The sequence below is a fragment of the Genypterus blacodes genome, unplaced genomic scaffold (assembly GCF_046128005.1).
Source record: "Genypterus blacodes isolate CSIRO-AG114 ecotype Tasmania unplaced genomic scaffold, CSIRO-AGI_Gbla_v1 ptg000015l_1, whole genome shotgun sequence".
Classification (NCBI taxonomy): Eukaryota; Metazoa; Chordata; class Actinopteri; order Ophidiiformes; family Ophidiidae; genus Genypterus; species Genypterus blacodes.
Window position 1 is genome coordinate 3,540,027 of NW_027466829.1, and position 18,041 is coordinate 3,558,067.

Below are 18,041 nucleotides of genomic sequence, written 5' to 3' on the forward strand. Positions count from 1 at the left end.
TGTATTGGAAACAGTGGATGGAAACCACAAATCGCACATTTCATTTCTGCAAATGGCAGAAAGGTTTGTACTCACATGAATATGAACGCTCAAGCTGTCAACGTTTGGGCCCCAGAATGACTTCAGAGCAACAACAACAACAAAATTTAATGTTGACGGCAAAACAACGTAACTTGTCTGAAGCGCCATCAAACAAATGAGCTCAGATTTAATCTAATATAAACATTCATCAGCACAAAAGCTCCAAATGTAAAGACGGCGATTACATAAGAAACAAAGTGGAGGCAGTCTGTGACAAAACCAGAGAGAACACACACTCCCTCTGCTTACTGGAAGTGACACACACACACACACACACACACAAAGACACACACACACACACACTGACCCCCCGCTCGTCCAGCAGAAGTGGCCTCTGACAGGAGCAGCTGGGCTCCCCTGCACCTCACCAGATTGATGAAATTTTCATAAGCGCCTATCCCCAAGTCATAGTTCACCTTCAACATAATTAATGAGCGGCTCCACAGATCCTCCAGCAGACAATATGGTCGCCACTGAGCCGCCCGCTCGCAGCACATGGCCACGCCGCTCTGGCTTACACACGTTATGCTGCTTTCATCTCCTCGTTAGAAACATCTGAACACCGTGTCACCACTTGCTCCACATATGTTCTGATGGCGTCTGCGTTACGTTTCAGCGTAGTCACGACGACACGCAGACTTACTCTTCCTGATGTGTGCGTGACTGAAGCTCAGATGTATATACTCAAAAATCTGCTTCTATGAAACATCTCAGATGAAATGAGTCATTGTGTGTGTGTGTGTGTGTGTGTGTGTGTGTGTGTTGCATTAAATCGTGCCGCCGCCGTGTTTAACCTCTGTGCACACCGCGTCAATCCACTCTGACACTGACCTTAACACTCGCCGTCACTTAAAGACCAGACTCAATAACCTGCAGTAATTAGTGCTCACGCTGCTTCAGCTGCCCACTGTGGTCAGCTGTCTGGGGACACACACACACACACACACACAGACACACACACTCTCATGCTGCATGTGTATGATTAATTTGAAGCAACTGACCACTGAGTTGGTTTGTGGCTCTGCAGGTCACTAAGCTGTGTTTTGGCCTGAACGCTTCACTCTTTGATTGAACAACAACACACAACACACAACACACACAAACAAACCCAGGCAAAAGCATAAGGTCTTTGGCAGAGGTAACTAACCTTAACATCAAGTTGTCACTCCATCTCCAAGTGATTCAGGTTTCAGTCGCACAGGAGCTTCAAGTTTCGAGTGTATCGTCTCCTCGGTTACAGCGAGTAAACAGGTGAGTGAAGCTGTGACGCTGTAACCAAGAGAGGAGCAAGTGGAAATCTGTGGCCACATTAAAGTTATGATTATTAAATTATGATTGTGTTTTGCAGGATGATGCGGGTCCCCTCTTCTACCAGCACACACTCTCTCTCTCTCACACACACTCACACACACACACACACACACACACACACACACACACACACACGAAATGTCACGCCCGGACCCTGGATGAGGAGCTGTAGTAGATCCTGCTGAGGCCGCTGAGGTCAGATTCATGCCGTTGTTTACAAAGCGACACAGACTCAGATCACACTCGGTTAGAGGTCCAGACTTTAGTTTTCTATTCAAGCATCTCAGTCAGTTTCATCTATAAATCATACCAGTCCCTTTGGCAGTCCACCTACACACACACACACATATACAGGGAGGCTGGCTAACACACTCCTACATAAGCAAAGCAGCCGTTCAATCACTCTGGCGTTTATACAGTGAAAGTGGGGTGAAAAATGAGTGTGCCAGCCAAGCGGCTCTGCTCTCACACACACACACACACACACACACACACAGGAGTGGTCTAATTGTTCCTGTAGTCTGGGGGAAGTGTTACTCATCCCACTAAACTGTTTCAGCAGCGCGGCGCCGAGGTGGAAGCGTCGCGATGAAGATGGATCCTTTCACGGCGACGCTCGCCGTGGCCTAGATTCAGGACCTTTCAGATGCTTTACACTTACGGCGAATGCAGAGGATGTAAACGGATTACACTGATGTATACATATGTGAGGAGTCATTTACTTCAGAGCCAGAGTACCTTGGCAGAACAAAATGCCATTATATTGCTGATGAGCTGCATAGACAGAAAGGAAGAGAGAGGAAGAGGAGCCCTGTGGTCACATGACTGATGACTTAGTGCTCAGAGATGAATATCGCTGATATTCTACATTAAACTAAGTTTTAATATTCATGAAGTCAGGCAGGGAGGCAGAATGTTCTTCTTCTGTGGTTTCATTATTTCCCGCCTCTGCTGCCCCCTGCTGATTAAGTGTGAAAAAGTTTATAAATTGTATCGCATGTCAAAACACACACGCACACGCACACATGCACATGAACTTTGACGCACAGATGAACGTATATATCAGCGTCGCAAAGATGGAATCAAACATAAACATTGTCAAAGCCATCTAATGTGTGGCTTCTTTCACATCTGTCACCAGACCATCAGAGCACTTCATGCTTTTACTGTAAACACTCTTCGCCTCAGCTTCATCATTACTCCATATTGTCCCGATGGGCCGCAATCATGGAGAGGAGGAGAGGGAGGAGGAGGAGGAGGAGACGAGGGGGCATTCAGTGCCTCAGACGGTGTTAACCAACTGCCACCTAGTGTCATATCTGGAGGCTTCTCATGCACAGAGAGGATGCTCAGCCTTTGGTTTAAGGATATAAACATTATGATCTATATGATCAATATGTGCTTGTGCATTTCTTTGATGGTATATTTTATTGCTGTAAAAACGCTGTAGTACACCGAGTACAACTGTGGCACGTTTTTATGGCAAAACATTACAAATAATGATGACTTCTGCCTTATTTTATACAATTGTTCCCCACGTTTAGCAGAGATAATTATGATTTGAATAGTTGACGAGTTCCTCTAAATTGCTTCTGTACATGACTCTCCACAGCTCTTTGACTACAAGGAAGCAGTCTGATTTCTACACAGCAACAGGATCTGACCTGCTGCCCCATGTGACATTCATCTGAATACGCTGAATAAAAGCCAAGACAGGCGATGTCGGGGAGGAAATCTGCCTATATTACAATGTGAGCATGAGATGAAGGTAAAAAGGGCCGCCATGCTCGTCTGATCATATACTTGACAGTTGTGCGCGGAGTTGGGCACGGCCTGTTGAGCAAAAGGTCGGCAGGCATCATAGAATTCAACGACAGGCTGACTCCCTGACAATCGCCCGCTGACAGACACGCATTTTGCTCTGTTGCCAGGCGGCCGCCGGCGCACCGCCCCGTCCTGACCCGCCTGCCTGCTAAAGAGATGGGGGAGGGGTCAGAGGTTAGGGAGTGAAGAAGCAGACCTGATAGGAGACTGTCACGGTCCGCCGCGCCTGACATGTAGAGTGAACTCATTCTGTCCAGCCGGCCCACTCATCTCAGCCTGCTAAATTAGATCCATTGCCAATTCATGAAAGGCAGACGTCTGACAGCATGCCTCTCAAATTCCCCGGGATGTACGTATGTACAGCAGCGAGCCGTCTCACCAACGTGCTCCTCATAAATAGGCCTACATGTAAAGTTATGGCAGACAAAGCCCTGAAATTGGGCCCAGGTCCCTGCAGAAAGGCTGTCATGGTTACAGAAGAATGGAGCACAGACAGAATCCTCACCAATGCTTCTCACACCTTGACAACTCTGTACCTCTACATTTACCCTACAAATCAAATTCATATTCATATTCATATTAATCATCTATGTGTCTGTCTGCCACACAATATTTGAATTTTTTGTAATATAAATATATATTTCTTTACATATATGAATGATATCTGTTTTTTCTCCCAAAATCCAAACACAACTAACATAAATGTTGATAGGTTTTGATTATTTTATTTTTTTAAATAGTAATTTCGTTTATAGAGCATATGCTATATTTTCATGTGTGGAATTCCAGCGTTCGTATTAGGATTCATATTGTCGTTGCCTGTTTTTGAGCTTGACCTGTAATGTTGTTATTCTGTTGGCACCTGAAACACAAGCACTTCCTTGTACTTGCTGTTCGCCGAATAAATCCATTTGTGATTCTGAGACGTGCTGTGTAATCTGGAACATACGACATGACAAAGCTTGTACAGGAAATATACATTTATCACCTTAGTACAACAGCGCAACAAAGAATGTGTCGCTTTCTCCGGTTAGTTTACTCGTCCACTCGTCATTAAAATACATATCCCAGAAACCCTACACTCGGCGCATGCGTAGTACGTCATACCGGCATGCTGCGTTTGTCTACCTCGGAATTCTTAATTTCCTACTTCTAATTCAATGAAAATGCCCTTCAACTCAAAAATCCGACTGGGAAAGCCTACTTTACTCAGGTTTACTCACCGAGTGGAGCGTCAGCGCCATGTCAACATGGCTGATCACGATATAAACAGCAAGTTCTACTTCTCAACTTGAAAATGAACTTTCAGCAAAATGTGCTGCTGGCAAATACATTCAGAGACACTGGCTGTTGAAACGCGTAATGGTGACAGCGTCGTTGAGTTTTTCAGTTGTTGAATCAAACTAAACGTTGTATTTATCACTCAAATTGCACGTAAAACAAACGCTTTCTTGCATGTGTCCATGTTTCCTTCTCATGTTGCCGCTGCTGCTACGTGACGCAATTCGGAGCTCCGCCCGCGCGCTGCTGAGCTATGACGAACGCAGCGCGTACATACAAATGATGCGTTCACTAGCAACGGTCGTCTTTGAAGTGACAGAGCGCATCGTAAGAGGTAAAATGTTTACCTGGTACACGAAATATAAAAAAAAACACTGTATAGTTTAGCTGGTTAGTTAGGAAATGAGTTTGTACTTTATATGCATTGATTCTTATGTCAGCGTTTAGGATTTAAGTAGGTATACGAGCTAGCCCGTTAGCTTGCTAGCTGAGCAGTGAGAAGGGAGCCAATACAAACTCACCGCTGGCCGCTTAAAACCGCTTAAAAACAAATAAATACAATTAATTTATCCTTTTTTATTTGTTGCTGATACCACTAAAGGTTCTCCTACAGCCACTGACACGCTTACGAGATGTATGGTTTGTTAAATCTCTGTTATTTTTGAATTGAAGGTGAATATGTGACGCCAAGTTGCGTTCAAAGCTTCGTGAGTGTAAACATTGGCGCTATATTCTCTCTTGAGTTTAGATTTAAGACGTATATCGAGCTGCTTATAGATTCGGCTTTTATCAACAACACAATTATTCACTCATTTCAGTGCAAGTTAAACTTTCAGAATCATTATGGAGGTAATGGTAGGTGGAGGCTCTGTCCAAATATAAGTTGCTACACTAAAATAAAATGTTTACTGAATGTACCAGATCGCACAAATGACTGACAGCATGACTAGAGCGTTATTCTGTTATACATACAGCAAAAATTAAGTAATAGACAATATGTTGGCGTTAGTGGAGTTTGGCCTTATGTTTCAGCAACGAGTAGCAGATACGTAATGTCTTCTAACAAGTGCCCCAAGTCAGAATAAGGTCAGTCTATGCTATACACTACTATAGATGGGGGTTTGTTTTTTTGTTTCTTTGCTTGTCTGGAGTTGCAACTTGTATCGTTCCTACAATGGCCTCCAAACTTGCTCCAAAATTATCTCAGGAGTGCATAGCTGCTTTTCAATGCCACCGTATTTTACATTAATACTAATAATCAGCAGTTCTATGTTATATTGCGTTACCAACAATGTCCACTGCCCCAATGAACCACAGCTAGGACCCCCCACAATGATATCACCAATGATGTCACCATTGCCATGAATATAAGCACCCGCGCAACCCCTCCATCACGACATCATGAATGACATCACGCAGTTGTGAGTGGTTTGAAGGGGGTGGGACTGGAGGGGCTGGGGCAGGAAGGAGGGTCAGGGGAGGCTGAGGCCAAGGGTCTGAAATGTCAGGGGGAAGATGTGAATGGAGGGTCGGCAAGAGAAGGTAGAGATGCCCACAGAGCAGTGAGTAAACATGAGTGACTGTGCTGTGTTTAACTAGATTTGAACCTTGACTTTCAGGTTGAATATGTCCACATGTGTTGATGACACAGCAGATGATGTTCCAGTCAGGGATGTCCCAACCAACGTGTCCCGACCTGCTCCACCAGGTCTGTGAGCAATTTATCTGGCGTAACACTTTAATACATTGTGCCTGAATAAAGTGTTGATTGATCAGATCTGTGTAGTCAAACAGGGCTGTGATATGTTTGTGTTTCTTTCTGTTGGCAGATTCATCAGTTTATCAAAATGCCCGAGCGAGACAGGACATCTCTCGGGTATCCAGACAGGAGCTGGAGGACCGCTTCCTGCTGCTGCACGAGGAGACGCAGCACCTCAAGCAGCAAATCCACAAACAGGACGACAAGATCAAGAAGTGAGACGCACACACAGCTAACAGATCTATAACTTCAAATGTATTGTGGAATTATTTTTTGTATGTTTCATTTTTTTTCTCAGTCTGGTTGTGATTGATAAATCATGGATGTATTATAAGCTCAGCATGACAATCCCTCTCCTCTTTCTCCATCCCTCTTCCTCTCCCAACCCCTCAGGCTGACTACAAAGCTCATGAGGCTGGTGAACGACAGAGGACGATTGGAGCGGCTGGCAACAGGAGGCACGAGCGGGCAGCAGCTCGCCAGAGTGAGGATGGTGGAGATGGAGGATCAGGTGGAGGATCTCCAGGAGAAGGTTCGGGTGCTACAGAGCGACAACGAGGGACTGAAACAGCGCCTCCATGTGGCCAGGCAGCAGCTCATCAGCAAATCAAAGAGGCCCAAGCCGTACGAACACGTCCAGCCACGCATCAACTCGGGCATGAAGCATCTGCAGGACGACATGTCGTCTGCTTCTCATCAACGCCCGAAGAGTGAGTTTAAGTCCATTACAAAGGAACCACACAGCAGAGAAACTCCACACACACACACCACTGATAGTTAACAGTTAGTGGTAGATGTCGTGAGTGTGGATATCACAGTGACTTTCATTATCATATAAGCCGTATAAAAATGTCATGTTTATTGGAAATAGTTGCTGTGAAGTCCTCTATGAACCAGCTGTTACATGTCTGTCCCCTGTCTGTCCCCTCTCTGTCCCCTGCAGGCACTAGAAGTCTGGAGGGCGCTCGGAGACCCCCACCCGGCCTACTGCCTCGATACGGACACAGCCTACTGGAGGACGCCAGGGCAGAGATCCGCAACCTGTGAGTCCCACAAGACATCCACCAACCTGAGACCGATCACTGTAATGCGATCCAACACTGGACTGGTTTGGAGGACATGACGCCCTAGTTTTGTATATTGGTGTTGATTTGTTTGTTAGCAGGATTACCCAAAAAGTTGTGAACCAATTCTCATGAAAGTTGGTGGGCAGGTTGGCTGCCATCGAGAGAGGAAAGCTTTTAATTCTGGTGCTGATCTGGATCAGAAAAACAACACAAAAGCAATTACGTTAACGTGTGCTTTTTCTTTGTTTGGCAGAGAAAACGTGATTGAATCTCAGCGAGGCCACATGGAGGAGATGGAGCAAGCTTCAGACATGCTGCGAGAGGAACTGAGGAAGAAGGAAGTGGAATTCGAGGAGCAGATTCTGGGGATCAGGCAGGACCAGACCACCAAAGTCAAGTAAGCATGCACCAGGCTTGGATGTACACAATATTCCAAAGACACAAAGAGAGAGAAGAAAAAATAGGTTTAAACATATTTAAACATACTGTCACGTTGGTCTCCATCACGTTGCTAATATTTTTAAGTTTGTATTTTATCATTAGCCTCTGTTACGCCAGCTCACGGGTCAGACGTCTCCTCTGTTTCTACACTGCCAACAGCTCAAACAAACATCCACAAGAAACCACAGTGTTGCCTGTTGTCTGCCCCATTTTGCTTTGCATTGTTTGACCTAGACCTGAAACCACAGTTATTGATTCATTGATTTGTGCGAGATGCCTGTAGGATTCCACCTGGACGATGCAGTTTCTCTCTACATGTATCTGCTCTGTAACACCAGTGTAAACAAACACGGCAGAGGTGCCAAGTGGAAGCGCTGAATCTTCTCTCCGTCGTTGTGTTGTTCTCTCTGGCAGGTCTCACATCAACAGTAACGTCACGTTGATCAAACTGCAGAAGCAGCTGGCTGACAGGTGCAACGCCATAACAGTGGTGGAAGGTCGATTCCTTCAGCTGCAGGAGGTAATGAACCGTAGACTAACTGACCAGCAACAAATAAGTAATCCATGATGGCCAAACTAGAGTTGTTAACTGTGTTATTTGAAAATGTTATGCAGTCTTGTTATTATTGTTGTTATTGTCCTGACTCTTGACAATTTAGCAAAAGTACAAAAGATGGAAGAACAAGAAAAGCAATTGAACTCACATAGAATATTCACAAAATGGGCTCCAGTTCAGCTGTACTGAGGCTGGAACTGGAAGGATTCTTAGTCCGGAATGTCGTGGGTGAAATGTGTGTGTTTCTGTGACTCCAGAGCCAGAAGACGCTGCAGGCCAGCCACGACGCCGCTATGGAGAAGGTGGACCAGCTCTCGGCTCAGCTCAAAGACGAGAGGCTGAAGAGTCTGGACCTGGAGAGGCAGCTGCAGAGCTCGGTCATTCCTAAGATGAAGACGGAGCAGGTAACTGCAATCATACATGCCTCCACCAAGGCCCAAAGGTTCTCCACTAAGTTTCAGTGGTCAACAAGACGTGCTTATGCCGTGCAGAGTCTCTATGTGACAAAGTAAATACTTTTAGAATTAGAAAACACGTGCCAGATTGTGTGAAACAGCCACAATTTGAGCTTCTCCTCACAAACCTCACAATTCAGTCCATGGAATCACGCCAACGGACTCACGGCAGCTTTGCATCTCTGTGTGTTTGGCAGTTGCACGAGCGCATTAAAGAGCTGGAGCAGGAGAGAGACCTGCTGAAGGGGAATAACGAGAAGCTGGTCAACAGGTGAGCAGCCTCGCTTTCGGTGCTGGGACAGTTGATTCTATTATCGGCTTTCTTTCACTTTATAATTGTTCTTTTTCCAATAAATAAATAGGTATTTATATGAGCTGTTAACCATTTCTAATTCCATATAGGTTGTAATGTTTTGTAAGCTTTATATTCTGTCTGCATGATTCAAACACGGTCACCTAATCACCTCAATCCTTTTGAATAAGCATGGTTCCTCCGTCTGTGCGTCTTTGCAGTGCCTTTGATATGTCCCAGCAGCAGAAATGGCAGATTCAGGAGCAGCAGCTAAAGCTACAGATCGCCCAGCTGGAGTCGGCGCTGAACGCCGACCTCGCAGACAAAAACGAAATCCTCGACAAAATCAAGGCTGAGAGAGGTGAGTGTGTGGGCTTTGCGTCTGTTTCCTGTCGTGTGTTTGAAGAACTGACTGTTACTGTAACGACTAGACTTCATCAGCTCCTTTGCTCTTTCAGACACAAACGAGAAGCTGACGGAGGAGAAGAAAACCCTTCATATTCAGCTCCTGGAGCAGAAGCAGCTGCTGGATGAAGTAAATGATCCCCCCCCCCTTTAGTTCACCCGAGTGAAGTCCAGCACATTTACACTCTGTTCTTGTTTTGCTCTTTAGGAAAGTGAGCAGGATGTGACTGAACTCACAGAGGCCCTGATGCTAGTAAAGGTAAAGAAGGAATACGGAATGGAATAAAGTTACAGGAGAAAAATCTTTTATTTGTCAGTATTTCACCATGTTTTCAGCCAAATGACCTTTCATAAAAAAACAAAATTGTCCTGCACAGGCTCGTAAATCCAAGGCGAACGGAAACCTGGGCTTCCTGAAGGAGGTGGCGCAGGAGATGAGCGGCGACTCAGAGATCACCATCAGGGAGCTGCGGGCGCTGCATGCCGAAACCATCCAGGAGCTGGAGAAGACCAGGAACATCCTCGGCATCGAGCGCAAAATCAGCAAAGACTACAAGGTAGAGGAGGTCACACACAGAACTGTGACTCTGCTGTCATCCTCTGTTTATTGCCTCAAATGTAAACATGGAAAATTCTAATTTGTTGTGTGCTGTTGGAACCAAGGCGGAGCTGGAGACGGTGAAGAGGAAGCTGGACAGTGAGAAGCTGGATTATGAGCAGAGGTTGCGGCGTCAGGCCCAGCTGCTTGACAGGAGGTCTGCAAAGATCACCAAACTGGAAGGTATTTGTCCCAGCATCATCATCACACAGTTCATCCTGCAGTAACCACCAGTTCACTTGAAATAGGTCTCGGCTTTTCTCCATCACCTTCAGGCTTCTCTTTCATGTGTGTCTGTCCTCAGGTCAGCTCAAAGACTTTGCTTACGGCACTAAGACCCACGTCTTCAGTAAAAACATTACAGATGAAGGTGAGGCAGATGAGTTTGATGCAGCACTTCTGCTGGAACGTGGGGAGAATGTTCTGGAATTCCAAATCGTCAGTGCCACACTGTCTCCGACGGCCCTGGAGGTCCTGGGCGACGCTGAACCTTCCACATTTTGTTCCTATGACTTCTATTTGTTTGGGCTGCATTCTACTCCGGTGGTGACGGGCCCCAAACCTGAATATGGGTACACGTCCAAGTATGTAGTGTGCATGGATGAGCAGTTCCTCGAGTATCTCTCTAGTAACACCATCACTATTGAGCTGCATCAGGCCATTGCTACAGACTGGCAGACTCTGGGGACGGGACGGCTACGACTGCAGCAGCTCCTGGAACAACACGGCAAAGTCCATGGGACCATACCACTGATAGGTGAGTGAAGGTAGATTGACCTCTTTGCCTGAACTACTTAGGCTTTAGTAAACAAAACATTTTTATAAAACAAATTGTGGCTACATAGAGATGATTTAGGGGACTTCCAGGTTCTCTGAAATAAAGCCCATAGCCCAGGCTGTCCACTGAGCGGTGCTATAGCACTGGGTAAGTGGAAGTGACAGGAAGTGGGATAGTCACTGTACTTAGCCGCCTCCCCTGGCCCTCCTGCCTCCCATTCCCTCTTGCTGAAAACATTTGAATGAAGTCAAACTACATTGTGACTGTGAGAGATGTGTTTATTTTCTTTCAGTCTGTCCTGAGTTATGCTCAATGTCTTCTGCTCTTCCTCAGGTACAACAGAAGAGATGCGAGCCTTCGGCTCTCTGGATTACTGGGTGAGGCTCAGGATGCCCATGACAGAGACGATCCGGCTTTATAAAGAGAAGGTCAAAACTCTGGGTCACAGCAGATCTCCACGGAGCCAAGACAGACAGGTACCTGGAACCTTTCAGCACCTCTAAGCCCTGGAACCCCAACAGGAATATTATCATATATTAACATACAAATCATAGTTTGTTATAGTTTATAGTTTGTTGTTTAACATTTTTAACTAAAGTGATCTTTTCTGCAGAGTGATGAGGTGTCATCTGGTAGAGGCTCGAACGAACTCTTCATCACGGTGCAGTGCTGCCGTGACCTTCAGTCCGAAAGCTCTCAGCAACCCAGCACCTTCGTCTGCTACAAGTTCTTCGACTTCCCCGACTACCCGACAGCCACCATTCATGACTGCTGCGACCCCCAGTTCCACGACCACAAGTCCTACTCGGTCTCCATGGACTCGGCCCTGGACCAGTACCTGAAATCTGGGTTCATGCAATTCTACGTGTTTGACCACAAGGAAAAGCAAATAGACACGTACCTGGGCAAGGCCACAGTCCGCCTGCTCTCACTGGGCCGGGACAAGGAGATCACAGGTGAGCATTTTCCCCCAGATATCAAGAATAGATGGAAGGAGCGTGTCACACGTATGGTCATGAGCTCAGGGCAGTGATCCAACACTCTCTGACATCAAGCTCATTCTAACAAGCTGGATGGCTTTTCCTGTTTGTTGCTCAGGTGAGTATGAGCTGGCCGATCCCTCAGGACTTCCCACTGGCCATATTGAAGTCACGCTCAAGTGGAAGTCCACTTACCTCCCTCCGCCGGGCTCCACTGTGACTTCTGAACATCCCAAAGCTGTCTCCAGAGAGGAGCCCGTCCGTATAGTTGTTGAGCAAAAGCAAGAAAGTCCAAATGTGGAGGGGTTGAAGGAAAACCAAGATCTGAAAACGGAAGCTGTCGATGAGACGCTGCAGGAACAGGAAGACAAAGACGGACTTCATCCCTCCACCTCTCTGCCCGGTCCCTCTGCACCCAAGGTCAGCATTTCAGTTGTTGCTTAACAATGCAACTGTAAGTCTGATTCACTGGTGGCATTTACATCAAAACTAAGACTAAGGTTTGTTTTTGTAAGTGTTGCCATTCTGGATATGTTTGGCTGTAATGGAACATTACATGTGTAATAATGTGTTGAAGCCTCTGAAAGCTCCTCTGCATGAACTTCTAGCTTTAGTTCCATACAAATATGTTCACTGTTGCTTACCTGTGACTAAATTATCTCTACTTGTAGCTCCAAACCAACAATACACACTATTTCAATTGTCTTCAGCACATCAATGACAGAAATGTTCTAATATAATCTTTTAATCTGCCCTCTGACCCTCAGCCTCCGCTGCCGAAGCTCAGACAGAGGATGCAGGTAAAGGAGGGACCAGCTGCCAAAAAGGTCACATTCCTGGATACAGCAGAGGAGCAGGTGAGATTCCTTCAGCAACAGATGAGGCTGCATGACGTCCTGGGGACTCAGCCAGAGAAGTTAGAAGGCTTGCGTTTGTCTTTGTTTATGGTTAGAGTCCTGTTGTCTTTTCCTTTTCTACGTGTTTCAATGTTTCAGATTCTCTCCATCTGCACTTTCTGTTTTCGCCTTTTAACAACTGTGCTTAAAGCAGATTGAAGACCATAGTTTTTATTTTCCCATCCTCTTGTCAGGTGGAGGACCTGAGCCCTGCAGGTCCCAGCCCGCCACTGGAGAAAATAGAAACAGCGTCACCACCAAAAACGAAGGTGACGTCACTGTTAATGATGAGCATGTTTAGGATGAAGTTGAACACGGTTGCTTGTGCCTGTGTTGTGACGGTCATTGGAGGTTTGTTGGCGAGGCAGAAAACATTTGCCATTTCCTGTCTTGCGTGTGTAAAATTCATTTGTACGTGTGAATGTGAAAGAAATCTAATGAAATACACAAACAGTCAAGAGACGCACACACACGTGTCAGATTGATTGCATTTGGCCCAAACAGAAGAGATCGTCCAGAGATTTCCTCCTGCTTCTGTTCACTCTAAACACAGAACTCACTGTGATCGCTATTAACAATTCCTCTACCCAATGGGTTCAGAACTTTATTTGTATGTGTCTTTGTTCACATATTGACTTGTTCAGTGTGACTCGATGCTTATTAGCAGCATCACTCCTCTCCAGCCGTCGAGGATTAGAGGAGATTCGATGCAGCCTTGTGTTTTGAAAGGGAGGGACAGGACACAGGGGGAAAGCTGAACACCAGTTGATCCTGGCAACCTTGGCGTCCACATAGTTCACCTCCCAGCACACTAACATTCACAGTGGATGTTTTTTCTAAAGCCTTGCAGTTTACACAGCCCACTCAGGTCACACACTCTCAATCCAGCCCCTTATTTCTCCTCATCCTGCTGTTTATCTCCTCCAGATGAATGTTCTGTAACCAGACAGGCAGGATATGAACCTTACTGTATGGAACCATTCTTTTCTATGTTTACAGTCCAATGCTACCAAAAGTCCGTTCATATAACCTGAATTGAATTAGAAGTCTAAACTGTGAACATTTAGCTTTAGCTGCGATGTCATCCAGCCATTCTAAGCAAATAAGTTTGTTATCTTCACTCTATGGATTTGCAGGTCGTCCCTGAAGTAAGTCCAACTCCTCCAAGTCCTGCTGAGGAGGAGGAAGAGGAAGAGGAGTCTCGCTTCTCTGTCTCTGAAGGACAGCTGTTCCCGTCAAGCTATCTGTCGGACTCGGATGATTCGGAAGTTTCAGAGGAAATAACTGAAGGTTGGGAAGCACTCATGAACGATTGAAGTATTGATCTGCATTTCTCCTGCTTTTGGAAACAATAAGAGACAAAAACACTGAAAATATGAAGAAATGAAACAAGAAATGGCCTCACTCGAGCCTCCTGTTTCACCATTTTGCCATTTTTCATGCTCTGTTATTGAATCCCCACAGTCTTGCTCTCAGTTTGCTTCTCACTGTGGGAGATAACAGTGCTGTAGTGATTGCCTCTGATGGCGGTGCAGCTCCTGTGTCTGCTCCCCTGGCTGGAAAACAAAAGCTGTTCTTCCTCTTGCACGCTTGGTTTAAGGTGCAAATGTTTGTTTTCTGCCAACAAAACACGCATAAATATTGAATGAAGCTCAGACCTGTTGGCTTCATAAATGTTAATGACAGCTTGGGTGGAGATCACTTGTTTCTTGCTCACTGGCTGCGTGTTGCTCAAGAGCACTCATGTCAAATGCAGTTGAGGAGATGAGGAGATTAACTCTTTATTTCCTTGTTTATGTGCACAGCTGCTAGACTCCTGTCTAATCAATTATGAATTTCCATCAACACTCCAAACTAAGAGAGAGATCATTCAAGTAACTATGGAGAGCTCAGATAATAGAAGTGAAAGGCTTTGGCTGTTGTGACGCATCTTTCTTTCCTCCTCTCTTTCTGTCTTTCTCTCCGTCCAGATGTGGAGGAATCCTCAACAGTCAGGGAGAATCAAAGCGAATCGCCTCAGTCTGACAGCGATGACTGCATTGTTCACGATCAGGCCACAGGGAGGAAGGTCAGTGAAGTTTCCTTTCACATGGTTGTTTTCAGAGGGCGGAGTAGAGACCGTTAGAGACCGTTTCAGCAATGTTTGGGTTTCTGATGCTGTTGTTGGATTTGGTTTGTGGGTGCACAGCAGGGGTTTGCTCATGGAAACATGGAATCAATTCAGTTCAAACAAAGAAAGATGGATCAACGGATAAACAACAGATGCCTCAAACTATTTATCCCATGTGTACTTTGGATTAGTTTCCGTTTTGATGATAACAAGTCCATCACAAGCTGGTGTTTGTCCTCAGCTGTCGGAGCGAGTGCGGCTGGAGATCACGTCTCTGAGCCTGCGGCCAGAGTGGCGGGTGAGCCAGGACGGCAGCGTGTCGCGGCTCTTTGTGGAATATTCTTTCTTGGATCTGCCCACAGAGGAGACGCCCCTGTCCCTGCCCAAACCCACGGCAGGCAACAGCATCAACTTCAACTACAGCAAAGGTGAGAGCCTGTAGGGCTTCAGTAGATCAGCTGGGTGATCCATGCAAGTGGCCTGACTGGAGTGGGTCCACCTCATGCTTCACCTCCATGGTCTCACACCTGTGATGTACAGACTGCATTGTGCTGACGATGACTGAGTTTATGCTGATCATGTGTTTTCTTTGCTCTGCCTTCCCAGTGTTTCCTGTAGACATGGAGAAAAGCAGGGCGAGGCGGGAGCTGCTGAGAGGAGTCCTGCAGGGACGCAACCGTCAGATGGAAACGTACAGAAACCTCTAAGAGAGCAGAGACCTCAGGAGTGTTTAAACTGCCAGGGTTAAAATGTAGACCAATACTCCACAAAGCTTGGCACTGTTTCCATTAAAGATAAGAGGGAAACCTGAAACAGGATTTCCACCACCTAGAGGCTCTCTGGGAATTAATAATCAATACAAACCAGAGGCCACAACCAAAGGCTTGGGCTGTTAAAGAAACGGCCAATGGCTGTGTTCTATTGAGAGACTGCCAACAGAGCAGAGTGAAGTCAGCATGGATCCTCATGCAGCTCCTGATGCATTCTCACACTTTGTCTAATGCTCCACACAAAAACACGCCACACATCAGTAAACATGACGACCTGGCAGTTTTCCCACTGTAGAGGCTTCAAAGATAATCAGACTATAATAATGATGAATCTGACTGATGGCCTCGACTGCTACTGTACAGAATTCGGTTCACGGTGGTGAGCGAGCCGCCAGAGGAGGAGGAACACGAGAGGGAGTGTGAGGACGTGGGCATGGCCTTCCTGAGGATTCCTGAAATCTTGGAGAGACAAAGGGACCTGACGGAGACAAACCTCAACGGTTAGCACACACACACATTTCCCACACATGCACAGCCCTTTGGTGTTTCTCTTCTCACGCACATACACACACTCACAGTTTCTCACAGCTGTCACCATGAATCAATTAGAATGGATGTGTAAGCTCCTGCTCTGTTGTGTGTGTGTAGTTGTAGATGTGGAGGACAGCAGCGTGGTGGTCGGCAGTCTGACCGTGTCTTTTGAGGGACTGGAGGCTCTGAGGTCCATCATGGCGGATCCAGACCAGGAGTACACCCCCGTCGCCCCTCTGATGTAAGAGCCGAATCGACTCACGGTCCTCACATCGCCGGAACCCCTCCGAGCAGAGGAGTGTGTAATATCAGCTGGTTTGTGTCAGATCAAAGCTGTGACGTAACAAAGTACGACTGTTATTTACACTGAAGAATACGTCCTCTTACAGAGAGAGAGAGAGAGAGAGTCTTGCGTAGTGAAGTGCGTCTCCATGTTGCTGTCTTTCTCTCTGAATTAATGGCGAGCTGATAAAACCTACACTAAGTTCAGACTAACCTGCTGAACTTCTTTCTCACACAAATAGTTCTGTGTAGGTGTAGGGAGTAACTTCATAATGTTACTGCAACTCTGATCCTTCCAAAGACAAACCAGTACATGCAGAGGAAAGTTGTTTAGGTGTCGAACACTGTGAAAAGACTCAAACTCACCTCGCCGTATAGCAAAGAAACCTAAAGATGTCACCGGTCGGCTTGGTAATGCTGCTTTCAAATGCTGTTGGAATTAGGGAAATTGTGGCCTTAGTATTTTGGTGGAAAGTGAGCACTTAGACTCAGTCAGTGAAGGATGGCTGATTTACTTGTGGGTTCATTTTTGTATTAAACTTTTAAAGCCCCGTATCTCAAACTGGGTCTGGGCGCAGAGGTCAGGAAACATCGATCTTTTACTATTACAACCCAGCGAATTCATTATATTTCTTTAGATAAAAGAACAAAAGCAGCTTTTCCATCGTCTGCACCTCCATGGTTATATTTGTGTGTTTTGGTTGTTTTGTTAGAGAAACACTCGGACACACTGAAGAGGTTCGTACTATTTTATCATTTGGCACACACCACCTCAAACACAGCCTCATACAGAGCGAGCGACCCGACAGGAAAACCAGTCAGCGGCCAATACGAGGAAGTATTTGACCGCTGAATGGCGCGATTGAACCAATCAGAGTTGAGGATTCTAGAGAGCTGTGTGATAAATCATGAATGTATTGCACTCAGGTGGAAAGTTGATGTGTATGAGCTGTTAGAATGATCTATTTTTAAATGTGAGGGTAGTTTAAGTTTGTACTGTGCTGGTACACTGCAGTTAAACTCCATCAGATCTGTGTGAATCTATTTATAATCTACTGGACATCGTGTTATGGTTTGTAGCTCAGACTATGTAGACATGTACAAATGTTAAAGTTATTAGAAATGTTGTACTTTTTACATTTTTTTATTTAATGTTATTTTTTTACTTGTTGTGGGGTTGGGCAGCCTCTTACATGCTGCCTTCAGGCCCCACCAGGGCAGTAGGAGAGTACAATGTATTTATATACGAGTGTGTTTGGACATGAAAATTAGATTATGTATCATAGGCTGAGCTCTGTTGTTCCTAGGAAATCCAGAGCATCAGTGTTTACATGTGTGCCTTAATATCTGTGCTGTATCATGGTTTCTATTGGACTGTAATAAAGAGAAGTTAACCATTACTCCACGCTCATGTCCGTGTGTCAGAAGGATTATTCCTCCACAGAGTTCAGGTTGGTCACGATCGAGGCCTTTCGGCCTGATGGTGGCTCTGTAATTACCACTTTTGAACCGTAAATCAGAGAACCTAATTTCCTTGGGTTCATCCACATCCAGCTTTACAGGCCACGCCCATTTGCACCAATCTAGTCTTGAGTAAATTGATGAACTGGAAAAATAAGTAATG

At 45.7% G+C, this 18,041-nt stretch overlaps 1 protein-coding gene across 1 annotated transcript; it reads left to right on the plus strand.

The window, feature by feature from the left end:
- The first annotated feature begins 4,763 nt into the window (after nucleotides 1–4,763).
- Nucleotides 4,764–17,807, plus strand: rpgrip1l (RPGRIP1 like). Its single transcript, XM_076140677.1, is given in 26 exon segments — nucleotides 4,764–4,831; nucleotides 6,117–6,205; nucleotides 6,327–6,471; nucleotides 6,650–6,966; nucleotides 7,200–7,299; nucleotides 7,577–7,720; nucleotides 8,179–8,284; nucleotides 8,578–8,724; nucleotides 8,973–9,046; nucleotides 9,289–9,428; nucleotides 9,526–9,635; nucleotides 9,681–9,731; nucleotides 9,850–10,029; nucleotides 10,136–10,253; nucleotides 10,375–10,827; nucleotides 11,182–11,324; nucleotides 11,462–11,804; nucleotides 11,947–12,248; nucleotides 12,596–12,685; nucleotides 12,919–12,993; nucleotides 13,861–14,014; nucleotides 14,695–14,792; nucleotides 15,076–15,262; nucleotides 15,441–15,525; nucleotides 15,968–16,104; nucleotides 16,253–17,807. Coding segments are annotated over 25 exon segments (3,909 nt in total). The 5' UTR covers nucleotides 4,764–4,831; nucleotides 6,117–6,123; the 3' UTR covers nucleotides 16,381–17,807.
- The last annotated feature ends 234 nt before the right edge of the window (nucleotides 17,808–18,041 follow it).